Source organism: Macaca fascicularis, chromosome 3, assembly GCF_037993035.2.
Source record: "Macaca fascicularis isolate 582-1 chromosome 3, T2T-MFA8v1.1".
Taxonomy (NCBI): domain Eukaryota; kingdom Metazoa; phylum Chordata; class Mammalia; order Primates; family Cercopithecidae; genus Macaca; species Macaca fascicularis.
Window position 1 is genome coordinate 25,900,106 of NC_088377.1, and position 16,749 is coordinate 25,916,854.

The 16,749-nt window shown below is 34.2% G+C and overlaps 1 protein-coding gene across 4 annotated transcripts in view; it reads right to left on the reverse strand.

Moving 5' to 3' along the window:
• Positions 1-16,749, reverse strand: part of NCAM2 (neural cell adhesion molecule 2) — a 570,634-nt gene that overhangs the window by 232,849 nt on the left and 321,036 nt on the right. For all 4 annotated transcript variants that reach the window (XM_005548903.5, XM_065541469.2, XM_065541470.2 and 1 more), the window contains exon 5: positions 12,269-12,406. In XM_005548903.5, the coding sequence (XP_005548960.1) occupies positions 12,269-12,406 (138 nt within the window). The remainder of the gene's footprint in view (positions 1-12,268; positions 12,407-16,749) is intronic.

A 16,749-nucleotide genomic window follows, 5' to 3' on the forward strand; every position in this document is an offset into this window, starting at 1 on the left:
GCCTTGGCCTCCCAAAGTGCTGGGATTACAGGCATGAGCCACTGCGCCTGGCCCACAGTGATATTATTATTTATGTAGAGAATACTGTGGAACTATAAACTAATTATGAGCTACTAAAATAAATGCATTTAGTAACATTTCAGAATACATTATCTTTACATATGATGTTACAATTAACAATTAAAAGAAAATGTGGTTTACAATAGCATCAAAATATATAGAATAATTAGAGATACATCTGACAAAAGACGAGTTAGGACTGTATAAAAAACACTTAAGAACACTGCTGAGAGAAATTAAAGAAAACCTGAATATACAGAGATTTTCTGTGTTTCTGGAACAGAAGGATCAATAATGTCAAGAAGACAATTCTCCTCAAAGTGATCTATAGCTTCAACACAATTCTAATCAAAGTTATGGTAACGGGTGTGTATGTGTGTGTTAGTGCATTTGTATGTGTAAAAATTGAAAGCTTGATTCTAAAATTAACATGGAAGAGAACAGAACCTAGAGTATTTTATTCTATATTAAAACTACTGTGAAAAGAACAAAGTTGGAGGACTTATAATACATTATCCCAACTTATCATAACAGCTTTTGTTGGTGCAAAGGGACAAATAAATAGATCAATGGAGGAGAATAGATTCCCTAAAACACATATATTATATTTTAAATAATGAAAAGGCAATTACGTTGGTAAAGTATGGTCTTTTTAGCCCATGATGAAAAATTGGACATTCGCATGCCAAAAAAATACAACAAACCAAACAAAACCTTTCGCCAATTTGTCACAATAGCATAAGAAATTAAAAAAAAAATTCTCGTAAACCTAAACTTACCAAAAACTACAAAAATTCCAGAAAGAGGAATTGGAGAAATCTTAGTATTAATGTATTTGTTTTACACAATACATTTGTAGATTTGAAACAATAAGCACGATTCATATAAAAAATAAAAATTCAACCTCATCATCTTTCACCGATTGAAAGGAAGTGGTTGAATAAACAGAAAGACAAGCCACAGATTGGATAAAAATATTTCTAAATCACATATTTGATAAGCAAATTACATTCAAAATAAAGAATCCAGTAAACTAAATGATTAGAAAACAGCCCAGTTAAAACTAGGTTAAATATTTGAAAAGACATTTTACCAAAAATGATCAATGCTGAGTTGTGTATGAGAAGACATTCAACATCCTGAGGCATTAGGGAAATGCAAATTAAATCCACAACGTGCAACCACTAAACACGTATTAGGATGTCTAAACATAAAGTCCTGAGCACGTGAAATTTTGGTGAGGATGTGGAGCAAGTGAAATACCCGTATACTGCTTTGGGGAAGGTAAAATAGTACAATCACCGTGGAAAACTTTCAGGAAATGTTTTTTAAAGGTGACAAACATACACTTAGCATGTGATCCAGCCATTACCTCTCACAGGTATTTAAACAAGAGAAATGAAAACATATGCCCATACCGAGACTAATATATAAATGTGTATATATTTATAAGCCAAAACCCTGAAACTTCCCAAAAGCCATTTTGGTGAATGGGTAAGAAAACTGTGAAATATTCTTAAAATTGAATATTAATAGCAATAAAATGGGATGACATAGTATGGCATGGGATAACAGAAATGAATCTCAAAATAATTTTTGAATGAAAAAAGGGTAAGAATCCACTTATATATTGCATGGTTATATAACATTTTTAGAAATTATTATGGATAATGGATATATTCATAATACTATCTTTTTCAGCATTTCATAAAGTTTATTATGTTTTCATTTCCATTTCTTACTCCTTTATAAAGCTTTACATTCTTTTTTTGTTTTCAACTTTAGATACAGGGGTACATGTGCAGGTTTGTCACATGGGCGTATTACAACCAAGCAGTGAGCATAGTACCCAAAAGGTTGTTTTTCAGGCCACACCTCCCTTTCTGCCTCCCTGCTCTAGTATTCTGCAGTGTCTGTGGTTACCGTGTGGAGGTTCATGTGTGTTCAAGGATTAGCTCTGACTTGTAAGTGAAAATATGTGGTATTTGGTTTTCTGTTCGTGCACTAGATCACTTATGATTATGGTCTCCAGCTTCATCCATGTTGCTGCAAAGAACATGATCTCATTCTTTTTATAGCTTCACAGTATTCCATGGTGCATATGTAACACATTTTATTTATCCAATCCAATCTTGATGGGAATCTAGGTTGATTCCATGTGTGTACTATTGTGAATATTGCAGTGATGACATACAAATCTGTACGTCTTTTTGGTAAAATGATCTATATTCCTTTGGGTATATACCCAGTAAAGAGATTGCTGGGTTGAATAGTATATCTGTTTCAAGTTTCTTAAGAAGTCTCCAAATTGCTTTCCACAGTGGCTGAACTGACTTACTTTTCCAACAACAGTTACTTTTCCAACAACAGTTCTCTGCAGCCTTCAACATCTGTAGTTTTTTGACTTTTTAATAACAGCCTTCTGAGTGGTGTGAGATGGTATCTCATTGTGGTTTTGATTTGCATTTACCTAATGATTAGTGATAATAAGCATAACCAAAACAACGTGGTACTGGTACAAAAAAATCAGACACATACTTCAATGGAACACAATAGAAAAATCATACACTTAGAATCATTTCAGCTTCAACAAGGCCAACAAAAACAAGCAATGGGGAAAGAACTCCCTATTCAATAAATAGTGATAGGGTAACTGGCTGGTCATATGCAGAAGATTGAAACTGGACCCTTACCCTTCATCAGATATAAAAATTAACTCAAGATGGATTAAAGACTTAAATAAAAGACCCCAAAATATACAAATCCTAAAAGAAAACCTAAGAAATACCCTTCTAGACATCCAATTTTGCAAATAATTTTTGGCTGAGTCCCCAGAAACAACTGCAACAAAATAAAAATTGACTAAGTCGGACCCAAATAAACTAAAGAGCTCTTACACGGCAAAAGAAGTGATCAATAGAATAAACAGACAATTTAAAGAATGGGAGGAAATATTCACAAAGTATGCCTCCAACAAAGATCTAATATCTAGAGTCTCTAAAGAACTTAAAGAGATCATCAAGCAAAAAACAAATAATCCCATTTAAAAAAATGGGCAAAGGACATGAACAAATACTTCTCGAAAGAAGATATATTCACTATCTGTGGTGATTGTTTTTCAGACACACAAACACACATATCTATATATACATATATTAATAAATATATGTTGACATTTTAATATCTATGCAGCTTATTGTACACGACAAACTGTTAAAATACATGCAAGATATCTGGAAGTGCATTACTAGATTGGTAGTTTAAGGAGGAAATGTCCTCAAGATAATACTAAATAACTTGGATTATTTAATCTAAAGGGATAGAGAAAAAAACTAAGTAGTAATAGTTATGAAATAAAATATCTTTGTGATTGAGATAATCACATATTTGCACAAAATAATTAAAAATTAAAGAAATCTTTCCAGAAGTTATGGACCACTTCTTATATGCAAATCTCTAAGGTATACCTTAAGGTTATAAAATATCACCTTTTTCCTTGAAGGATTAATGGTGTTATCTGTGAGATAATGTCACACATAAATGGATAATTTCAAGTCAATGTGATAGGTACACTGTTAAAGAGGCTGTTGGAATAGAGTTGGTTTCTGGCTCAGCTGGAAAAGTTCTATCAATATCTCCAAAGACGTGGATGACTTTTGGCTAAGGTAAGGACATTGGAATTTATGATGGACCAGAAAGTTTCCCGGCAACCTCCAAAGTCATTTTCTGCACTTATAGTTTGCGCTTGACCTAAACAATTTGTGAAGCTTGGCTAAATTACTTAAAGGCCTCTACCTGGGAGTCTCTTTGAGGTGCCTCATTCAGATTTTTGTGGTTCAAGGTGAACATACACATCATCTTGTTTGCAAACAGGGCCCTTGGAAATCTTGTGCTGCAGGGGATTGTCTCTCAAAGGCCTGACACTTTGCATTCTTTCTCTCTGGCTGCACCACATCCTTTTTTAAAGAATAGGACATTTACATGACTAAACCATCAGTCCCCTGTAACCCAGTCTGCATCTGAGGATTCAATGAAGCAGGGATCAAAAATATTTTAAAAAGTCATTTAAAATACCAATACAGCAATAAAAAAATACAATTTTTTAAAAATACAGTGTAACACTATTTGCACAGCATTTACATTGTATTAAGTATTACAACTAATCTAGAGTTGCTTTAAAGTATATGGGAAGAATGTGTGTAGGCTATATGCAAATACTATGTCTTTTTACATAAAGGAATTTGAGCATTCGTGGATTTGGTATCCCATGGATGTTGGTCCTAGAACCAACTTCCCACAGATACCGAGGAACAACTGTATTTTGTGAAGTCTGCTGAATCCTTTCAAATACTTTAGCTTTGAAAAAGTTTACAGAGTGGACCTAGTACTATGAGATCTCATGGGGAGAAATCTTGCAATAAGGCAGATCATATTTAGAATTGCTTTCTAGTTCTAGAAATGGTGCTTGGACTAAGTTTTATAAGACAAATAGCAAAAAGAGAGGCTGGCTAAAAAGAGACGGAGGGAAGGAGGGAGGAAGAGAGAGAGAAACAGAGAGAGAATCATATTTTAGACGGAGATTGTGCAATCTCATCCTAGAGAAATTAAGCATATCTGCATAAAAACAAAAACAAACTATGCTTAAAAAGATGATGTAGCACATGGAACTAGTTTTACTTATAACTGAGTGGTTATTTCATTTTTATGTAATGTGAGTTGAATTCTCTCTGCTTAATTACTTTCACCATTAGAAACAGACATTCTCTGAATACCTATGCTTTTATTAAAAGCCATAGGATATGACACAAGCAAAAAAAAAAAAAAAAAAAAAAAGGCAAGAGATAGTGGTGATACTGATCATACGTGAACTTCAATGTGAATAAAATACTGATGTGGTTTCGTAGGTTATCCTTTAGTGCAGCACATTTTGAGGAACAGGACCCATGAATGTCTCTCCAAAGTTATTTAGATATTAATTTTCCTGAATGCCATTCATCTCCACAATGGCAGATTGTCCCTTGATGGTGACTTTTATTTTACTTATTGATTCTATGAAATCCTAAAAATTCTCTACAATTTATTTGATGAGTACAGAAGTGAATCCTATCATTTGTGAAACCACAACTTATATATAAGTTTTAGAGAACAAAATACAAAGATCAATCCCTAATCGACAAGCAGAAGATGTTACACTTGAAACAGATAAATTCAGAATGGGAATCCGATTCAAACAATGAGAAAATTCTGCCATATTTTTAATCAGAGATTAAAAGTACAACGGTGAAAAATGAATACATGCTTTTCTACAGCCTTTCAAATGTGATGTTATGCCACTAAGTGTACTTAGAAAATCTGGGTAGAAGAGAAATAGAGACTTAAGTAAAAGTAATGAACTATATTAAATACTTACATAAATTACTTATGTGGAAGAGAAAAGCAAAGAAAGATGTGCCTAGATCAGTGCAGGTTCTATCTATCTATCTATCTATCTATCTATCTATCTATCTATCTATCTTATATCTATCTATCTATCTTCTATTTATCATTTCTCTAGTTTCTATAAACTAAAAATTTCTGAAATGATAGTTATATAACAGATAAGGAGAAAAAGACATACCTTTCTTTTTTGTATTCCAAGACTGCCTATTCTTGAAATTTAATGAAATCATTAGGGATACAAAATTAATAAAATTAGAAAATACTCTGGTTTCGGTAAATATTTACTGATTTGGGTAAATTATATATTGTATATTATATAACATTGTTACAAATTACAAATTCCCTCATAATTTGCACTCATTAAACTGACTTAAAATAGCTCTCTGCATGGTTGATTCAATTACATGATTCATCTACAAGAGACAAATTCACTCTTTCATACTTGTATGTGCTTTACATTATAAAACACTGCATACTACTTAAAGAGAAAATTTTGACTTAACTTTTCATTTATTGTAAAGAAAAAAGTATTTTTCCTCATTTTCGTGACTTTAAGAAATTGCAAGAAACAGGTAGGAATACAAAAATCACTGCCTGGGGGTTACTGACATGACAAAGTGCACTACACATTCAGACACTCATTTGTACAGACATCTCTGGCCATTATCACCTACTGTTGATTTTACTGTTCAAAGACCGACTAAAGAAACAATTGCTTTCCAGTTGCATTACTAGGTGTTTTTTATCCGATCTCAATTGTTCCTGCTTCCATTACCCCAAATTTGAACCTGCAGTTAGTGAATCACTCTTCACAAATTTACAAAATATTCAGGAAATAATAAATCACTATACATTGGAAGAGCATTTTACATATGAACACTCTACTGACTATATTTTAAATTTAAAAGTTATTTCCAGGTCTTTCATCTATATGAGCATTTGTTTTTGAGTAGTACAGTGTGTATTATTTAACTAAGGCCTAGGAATCAGATGGTGGGAGAATATACGTGGGTTAAAGTAAGAGAGACAATACTGATCCTCTTTCAGAAGAGTGTATCCGTGATGTGTAAGTGGGCATGTGTGTTTACAAGTATAGCACAATTATCTAGTTAAAAGAGTGAATGAATTTATGGAAAAGGCAGCCAGCCAATTCAGTCAATGTCTCTGTTCATCTGTTTTTGAAAGATTTCACATAGTATGTCAGAGTGAAAGAAGGTATGATGACACGAGGAAAGCATTTACTGGGAGGTTCACGAACAGAAAGGTTTTAGGCAGGTTGGAGAGCTTACCTGAAGATCCAATAAAAAGTTTAATATAAGCACGTATACATTTTTTATGACTATTAAGAATATATCAATGTTTGTTTGGTGAGGGAAACCAGCTAACTGAAAACAGAATATTGAAGTCATGTAGCAGGATTTCTCTCAAATTATTGACCAAATCTACCTATGAATTTAGGTACATCCTCACTCATTTTTTTAACTCATTTCCTCCAGGCTCAATATAAAACATATTCTCCTTATGTTTAAGGTAATATTCCTTAATATTGTCCTAAAACCCCAACAATATCCTATAGCTCAGCTTTGGGATGTTCCCCATTTAATAGCTAAGTCCAAAAACCTGAGGTTTTTTTTTTTTTTTTTAGCTTTCATCCTTTAAAAAATATATGTGTACCTTTATGCTTCAAGTCCTTGTAATCTGAATTTGACCCAAGCTACTTAAGAAATATCATTTACCACAATGTCTCTTGCAACCTCATAATCTCTAAATTCAGCACACTTATTTTTGTGCACACTCTATTGGTCATTTCTGCTTGCATTTGACAACCAGAAGCCCTAAAAACCACACTAGAAGTCTTAAAAATACCCTTGTTTCCTCTTATCTCTGTGACACAGGTATAACATGATGATTTTGCTATAAATCTAGTGTTATTGTAGGCCTTCCTCTTCATTTCCTGTCCTTTAGTAAAGGCCCCAATTATCTCTCACATGAACTCACTTTTTCTCCCTGCCAATATCCTTGTGTCAATCCCCTTGCTCTCTGGATTACTTGCTTCTCAATGGCAGCTCTTCTTTGTCCCACAAATCAGGTTTTTAAGAAAGCATTGATGGTCCTCCATGACTGACTGCTACCTGCTTTTCAGTTGCATCTCCACCTAATCTCCAAACCAACCAACACACCATTACTCTTGTTCCTGTTAAAAACAGTATTATTTCAATCACAGTTAGGTGCTTGGATTTTTTCACATCTTATGCTCTTGTTTGTTTTACAAGTGTTGGTCTTTCTGTCTGTAACATATTCTTGCTCTATTCTCTGAAATAACAGTTTTCCTTAATTATATTTATCTTTAATACCAGGGAACTCTCCTGTCTTCAGCTGCATTGGGTGTCCATTCTCATTGGGTGTCCATAGTCTGTGAATATCTAGTAAAACTGCATTTGTTAAATGCTTTTGAATCCAGCTACCCCATAAACAATAAAGGACTTTAGTAAAGTTGATTCTTTTAAGTTGTTGAGATAAAACTCTAAGTGTCTCAAGGGAAATGATGCTGTGTTAGGAATATTAGTAGTCCAAGCACAATATCGTGTAAAACATATAGCCAGCACTTTGTATATACCTGTTGAATAAATGTATGAAATAAATATAAAATAATTTTGAGGCCGGGCGCGGTGGCTCAAGTCTGTAATCCCAGCACTTTGGGAGGCCGAGACGGGCGGATCACGAGTTCAGGAGATCGAGACCATCCTGGCTAACACGGTGAAACCCCGTCTCTACTAAAATACAAAAAAAATTAGCCGGGCGAGGTGGCGGCGCCTGTACTCCCAGCTACTCGGGAGGCTGAGGCAGGAGAATGGCGTGAACCCGGGAGGCGGAGCTTGCAGTGAGCTGAGATCCGGCCACCGCACTCCAGCCTGGGTGACAGAGCGAGACTCCGTCTCAAAAAAAATAAAAATAAAAAAAAAAAATAATAATAATAATAATTTTGAAATGACAGTAAAAACCCTTCAGCTAAATTTCCAGTATTTCAATAAGGTGATAAAAATTGTCATAAATGATCACTATTAGGGAAGGTGACAAGGGACACCTAGGTAATTTCAAAGGTACACCTTGGTCAGATGGTGCTTAAATTTAATGTTTAAAGACACACACAGAGAGAGAGAAACAAAACAGACAAAAGCACTGGTTTTGCATTTGTCTGTATGCGTGTGTGTGTGTGTACAATAATAACTTTAAAAATCTCAGTGCTTAAAATCATGTTTTATGTACTCATGTTATGTTGCCTGCACCAGCAGATCATCTGTGACTCTGCTCCTCCCATCTCCATCAAGGTGCCCAGAATGAAGGGAAGTCCCTATTTGGGTCATGCTATTTTCATGGCAGAAAGAAAAAAACAAGAGAATTAAGAGAAAATATGTGATGTTTTCTTGTAGTTTGATTTCAGTCATGGTGTGTATTTTGCTTGCTTCTATGCCATTGGCTAGAGCAAGTCACATGATCAACTGGGTGACAAGGCATAATCCTTCCATTGGAGGCGCCATACTTCCCACATCAAAGGCACTGATGTATAACCTTCTTCAACGAAGGGGAAGAATATTTGTGAAAAACAATACCCAGGCATTCAAAAATAAATTAAGAAAGTCATAGAGGGAGGTAAGACAAAAATAAAATAAGTAATAAGATCCTAAACATTTATTATTGCTGGTACTACAAAGGAAGCCAGCAAGGATATCTTTCAACTAATTATTGAAGCAAAAGAGTATGAATTGGTATGATAGAAATGTGATGGAAAAGTTTGCAAAGAACAAAACATAGAATAAAGGGCAGGTCCTCCTACAAAGGCCAAGATTTGACAAGGAAACGTTGCATATGGAAAAACACTTGACTGGGGCATTTGGGTGGGACTTTGGTATACTTGAGGTGGAAGAGGATGAATGAAAGAGGACCAGAATAAAGGTCAAATTGGTAAAGATAAAAATTAGTAGCAATTAAGTGAGAGGACTGGGAATGTAAAGTGAGAGGAAGAGAATACGGCAGTAGTCAGAGTCTGTAATTAAAGATCAAATAATATGAATAAAAGTAGTGCTTTTATTTTATTGGTATTAGTTTTTGCAGCCTCAAAATTTTCACTGAAACATCATTAAGGAGTTTTATAAAAGAGGCATAATAAGGGAAAACTTTAAAAAAAAAACTCAAGATTTAAAAGGAGCCAGTAAGCAGGGTGAAAGTCAATAAGACTGAAGTAAAATGATTTTTCTGGCTTAAGTTAAGGCAAAATGTGAGAGAAAAGCACAGTCGTCTGATAGCATTAGTCAATGCATTCTCTCGGCAGTGTCCAACTGCATCCTCCAGAACAAAAATCAATTGATACCTGATTTTATGAACACTTATTTAAAATAAAAGAGATACCAGGACTTTTAAGCTATTAGAGTTTGTGATCCTAAAGGGAAAAAATGAGACTCATCATCAATGTCCAAGCAAAGAAAGTCACATTAGAATCTATGGTTGATTCTGTTAGAGGAAAGTGGGAGACAGAGAAGAAGAATTTGCTTTTGGGAGGGTCAAACTATACAGACAAAACAGGAATTATTTGCATGATTGATCAGAATGGCACATAAAAACATATTCCTATATTTGTCTCTTTATAAATCCTGAAATAAATAAGTATAGAAATATAAAACCAAATATTCCAGTTTAAATGCAGACCATGATGGACATGAAGATTGACATTTTATTAAAAGAATATTCATACCTGAATAATGATTCCTTTAAAATGAATGTAATCATAAGTACACAAACACAGATATTCTAGTAGGGAAATAGATTACTACATGCTATAAATATATTAAAGAAAATATTAGGTTGGTGCAAAAATAAGTACAGTTTCTGCCATTAAAAGTAATGATAAACACCGCAAGTACTTTTGCACCAACCACATATTAAAGTAGAAACTACAATAGCAGAATGAATATCAAAGGGTTACTATGCCTACTGTATAAATTTCATTTTAATATCAAACTTGAATTAATATTTTAGTGTAATTATATGTATATATAACTATAATAGGAAATACTTATATACTGTTTCCCATAAGCTTACCAATTTTAAAGAATTTTACATATATTAATTTTTATTATAATTCCCTTTTTCATAAGTACGCACTTAACACAAAGACTGCTCATGATAAAATACACTTACGTATTTCACCATAAATCTTTTTGGATACAAAGTATGGTAGACAATTTGATAATTAACAAACTAAATAGCCACTATATACTATCCTTGTTTATTGTATATAATAAAGAGAAAAAAAGAGTTACATATAGATCTAGATGAAGGTATAGATACAGACACCTCCCTATTTAAACCTATCCTTTATGCACTGAAATCTTCCTCTCGCACTGAAGGTTAACTACTCCTCTCATTATGGCACCCTTAATAAAAAACATTAGACTCTGTACTTCTAAAAAGGCCATTCAAAAATGCTAGATCTCCTCTAAAGACCTAGTTTCCCTGTGACTGACATCTAATGGCAGAATGCTTAGGGACGGGGTGGATCATAATGGGTTTTTTATGCCATGAAAAGTCATTTTGATTTTGTCTTGACAGTAGTGAGAAGCAATGAAGAATTATGACAGTTGAAAGTATTGGTGGAGAGAAAGGTGGAATTGTGAGATGAAGTGCAGAGAAACCAAGTTGTATGAATTCAAGAAAAAAAAAATTAGATCAGCACTCTCATGGAAAACAAGATGTTAGAGAAAATAGAGTATATTTAAGAGATGTTAAAATATACAATGGATATGTCTTGATAACAGATTAGATTGATAAAATGGAGATGATATGGTTCAACAAAATCTCTGTGTCTTCAACAAAATCTCATCCCATGTTGTACTAATAGTTCCCAGGTATCCAAGGGAGGGAACTGGTGGGAGGTGACTGGATCGTGGAGGCAGTTTTCCCCAAGCTGTTCTTGCGACAGTGAGGGAGTTCTCATGGGAGCTGATGGCTCTAAGTGTGGCATTTCCTCACTCTTTCTCACACACTCTTGCCTGCTGTCATGTTAAGACGTGCCTTTGCTTTTCCTCTGCCTTCCGCCATGATTGTAAGTGTCTTGAGGCCTCCCCATTCATTTGGAACTGTGAGTCAATTAAATCTCCTTTCTTTATAAATTACTCAGTCTCGAGTATTCTTTACAGCAGTGCGAAAATGGGCTAGTACAGGAGACATCCAAGATAACTGTCTAACATATTTTCCAGCTGCATAGAATGTCATGTTAACACAGGCAAGAACTATATAGAAGAAGCCACTTTGGAGCAAGAGATTTCATAAAACCAGTCAATAATGTCCATTAATACTTCTAAATAAAACCATAAAAATGTAATTTTTAAATTTGAGAAAAATGTAAATAGTGTAAAACACGTAAATTTAAGCAACAAAAACTTCATGTAATTTAAAAGTGACATTTAGTATGATACTGTACTATGTTTATTTGATATTCTTTCAACAACTACAATTCCAGCAAAAGGCAATTACTCACATATGGCCTATTTGAAAACGGTTATGAGAATGACAATGTAAAATAAGTCATGGATCCTGCCTTGAGGCTGTAATACAATGTTACAGATGCCATAATAAAGATGGAAAGATTGCTTCCTGGTATTGAAGAGCTTTATTAGATAAAACTTGTATTTTGAGTTCACATGGTTGCCATTTAGTAAAAAGCATTGCTAAAATGAAACCATAAAACATGTACAAATTATTTACTGCTTACCATTAACAATAACAATGATATCACGGAAGTCAATTTCTCCCCTGGCCTCCACTCTTCCTTCACATCTGTATATACCTTCATCGCTTTTATTGATGTTGAGAATCTGCAGGTTATTGTTTGCTAACATAGCGAACCGATCTGGAAAGAAAGCAAAGGGGAGAAAATGATATCAGTAATTGAAGGCTAAGTTCAGAGTGCTCTAAATTGTTAATAGTTAAAATATGGCACTGTCTGACACTATCAAGCTTTTCATCAGCAAATTCAAATTTGAAAGTAAAATGTAATTTCATGACTTCAATGTTTCCACTCTACACTGCTTTGTTACACCTTTTTTTTTTTTCTAAAAAAAAAAAAATACATTCAAGACTTTATATCCACTTAAAATGGTCAGGCTATTATTTCCCCTTGGTACTTTGGATGCAGAAATGATACACAAAAGAACAATGCAGAGAGATTAGGTATCACAGATGTGCAAACTTTTGACTGCAAATATGTGGCAACATGGGTTGAAAAGGGCTAGAAAATTTATTCAACATCCTTCTTTATACAATAATTAAAAATTTTGCGTCTCTGTTGAGGCAACTAAATGATATAATATTCGAGTCATATAAAGGACACAAAATGATTATATCTCAAATTTATTTAAGGGTTTTTTTGGCTAACAAGATAATCTGTAAAGGAGCAAATCGATTATATTTTGTTATTTTATTTCAAGATTCCATTTGTGTGTGTGTGTATGCGCACATGCATATATATATAAATAAGCTGGTATACAGCCTGCATTCACGGATCGTGTAAAGTAATCCGCTACAGTAATCTGTGACGCCTAAGCAGCATCTCAGCCTGGCATTATTTTTTGTGTCTGCCCTGATTTTATAAGCATCACAATCTTGCTGCCATGCTAAAACCTTCTCTCACCTTACCATTCAAAGAATGCTTTTACATATAGTCCAATTTTGAAACTCTTTGTATGGGCAATATCTTAAATTTCCTTAATTAACACATCCATAGATCTCATTGACTATTATCTGTTTGCTGGATACTGTATATAAGACACTTTGATGAATAAGAAACACGCCGCTTCTATCCCTTTAGCTTTTTGATCAGGTAGAAAGCTGATATTTTAAGGTACCCAGCCTTTAACATATCTACAGTCGATTGTTTACTCTTTGGGCCAGTTCCAATGTTTACTGCTTTTATCCCTCTCTATTGGCTTGATAATGAGGTTGGGAAAACCACTGAAGCCACGTGTGAAAAAGGCAGAGTCTCTATCAGCCTGATCAAGGAAGGGATATGGTAGGATCCTTCCTCTACCTCTGCCACCAATTGGACTTTGCATGAGCCATAAACTGCTAGGGGAGTCAGCCATAAACTGCTAGGGTAGTAGGCCACTCTGATTTGGGGCTGAATTTGTCATAGTAGTTCCTTACTGAGAGGGGAGAAGTTTGGGCTAGAAATAACAAATAGAAGAGCCATCAGGGCATAGATACTCATTAAACCGACAAGCATGTGGTTGCTTTTTGTTTAAGAGATAACTAATCAGGGGTGGAAATGCACAGATTCAGAGGCTCCCCCAAAGTGAAAATAGTGTTCTAATGCTATGGCCACATGACTTGCAGCCCATGAGGTGTAAACTTTTCCATAATGTTCACTTTTTCCTTAGGTTGAACCTAAGAAGAGAGACAAAAAATGTTTGTTCAGATTCTTTCCCCTAGTAAATTAAAGCATAAACATGAAATGCCCTCATCGAAAGAAAGACCGGGGAGAAAGAAAACCAATCCACAAGAAAGGTTAGAGGATAACTCATAAGTGGTCCTGAAATAACTCAAAACTCCTGAAATGTCATAAAGTTTCAAAGTCAATTAAAAATCCTCTCGTCAAGTGTGTGGCCAGAAATTTAGAAGAGAGGCAATTATAAATAAAATTTAAAATGAAGAGGAACATTATCATACTTAGATCATTGTATTACTGCATTTTCTAACTTGCTAAAATACCTATCATCCTTCACCTATAATGATTTTTACTGATATTTAATGTGAATTAGGAAAAATATGAATAGTAAGGAGAAATATTGTTTTAATCAGAGAGGCAGTGCTTTACATTAAGGAGCAATAATTAGAATCACATAATACATATTTTATGGGAATATATCAGCATTTTTTTCATTGAAAAATTTGAGTTTGCAATGGCCATTTTAATGCATTATTTCTACTGAATGAAAACTTAAAACTTTAGGACAACATTAATTACCTGCTAAATTGAAATACATACTATATATATGTTTATATATGTAAAATATTTTCCACACAGAAAACTATGTGAAAATTGCATGTCAGATTCCAAATGTGTTTGTGAGGCCCATGAATTCGATATTGTTAGTAAACTATCATCAAAACAAAGCCCATAATAGGTGTTTCCAGAAAACATTTGAAGAAAGCATAGCTTTAATCAGTCACAAATAACTATTTTATTTGAAATTTTATTTTAGATTGTTTTTCTCAGTTATACAGAAACCCAATTTTCATTATCAAAGTAAGAAAATAAGTGTAATCAGATAATAACCAATAAAGTGTCTGCTTTGTTTCCTTAACTTAGTTATTTCTCTCTTTTTTTTTTTTTTTTTGAGACAGAGTCTTGCTTTGTTGCCCAGGCTGGAATGCAGTGGCGTGATCTCGGTTCACTGCAAGCTCCACCTCCCGGGTTCACGCCATTCTCCTGCCTCAGCCTCCCAAGTAGCTGGGACTACAGTGCCGGCCACCACACCCAGCTAATTTTTTTTTTTTTTTGTATTTTTGGTAGAGACGGTGTTTCACCATGTTAGCCAGGATGGTCTCGATCTCCTGACCTCATGATCCACCCTCGGCCTCCCAGAGTGCTGGGATTACAGGTGTGAGCCACCACACCTGTAATAACTTAGTTATTTCTAAGTCCTGTTTTTTCCTTATTAGCTGCCCACTCAATGATTTGTCTCATCTATCCACATGGCTTCAATCACCATCTGTATCTTAAGGATTCACCATTTTTCTTCAGATCAGATCATTCCTGTGAGTTCCATAGCATTTTTAACAGTCTACTAGATATACATACTTAGGAGGAATTTAAGTACCTCGATATCAGTATATCTAAAATTTAGCTCAGTATCTCCACCTGAAATTTATCATCTGGCATTTGACAGTTCTGTCTTCACATGCCTTTACATGGAACTAGTTGCCAAAGGAATATTCCATAAGTGATGGAACTCCGGGGAAGGCAAATTCCATGAGTCATTCTTGATATCTTCATCTCTCTGAGTCTGAACACCCAATCAGACTCCATGTCTCATCACTTCTCTGTTCATCATTATTTAAGTCTTCTTCTCTCTCAGCAATATTTCATTATGACCTGAACTATTCTCAGTCTCAGGAGTTTTGCCTTGTCTCCCATCTAATTTGTTCTCTTCACTGACATACAAATATTCTTCTCAACTGCATATTAGGTTATGTCACTGCATTGATTAAATCCCTTTAATGATGCCCCCTTTGAATAAATTACAAACTCTGTAGCAGATATCAAGGCTGTGTTGACTTGGTTTGACCTCCTTCTTCAGCTTCCTTTCTTATTAGTCCTTTATTGAAAAATCTTAGCTAGATTTACTCATTTGTATAAGTATTTAAGTTGCACTTATTAATAAGTTCTAGTAATAATAAACTTATTCCAGTTTCAGAAATATGCTTTTATGCTGCCTTTCACCTCTGCGCCATTGCACATGGTCTTCTCTCTTCCTGAAAATTCCGCACCGATGTTTGCCTGGCTAATATGTGTCTCTATATATAAAGGTAACTTTTTCCTCCTGACAGGCATCTTTGATACTCTCTCTTATCCTAAGTAGTTTACATTTATTTTATCATCCTTTATTACCACAATTTCGTTATCATAGACTCAATGTATCTTGTTTTCACACTGATTTACCTATTTATTTTTCCCTCTAGATGGTTAGTATTTTGAAGGCAGCGAACTTATCTTGCTTACCATGAATCATAAACATCTGGTGCACTACAGAATAGATCCTATGTATTCAATAATTGTAGAATTAGTATTTTATACTAGAAGTAGGTTATATAAAAATTGTATTGAACAAGGTAATTTTAATCTGTTTTTTAATGCAGAAGGAATATATCAATTAGGTGTTGACTAAAGCATTTACAAAATTTAAGAGATAATTTCCAAACAGGCCAAGGTTGAACTGTTATCAGCAAATAGCATATCCTTCCATCAGGATGACAGTAAAAGTCAGGATATTCAACTTGTATAATAAAATGTCATCTTTACTCCCACAATGCTTGGATCCTTTAGAATATGAATCTCCTTTCTATAAGCAACATGGAAAATCTCCACTGTTTTTCTGCAGGAAATTTAATTCTGAATATCTGCCACACAGCTACAATCAAAAGCATAGCTAATAAGATGAGCATTTCCAAGCTTTCATTGTTTCCTCTGGAATA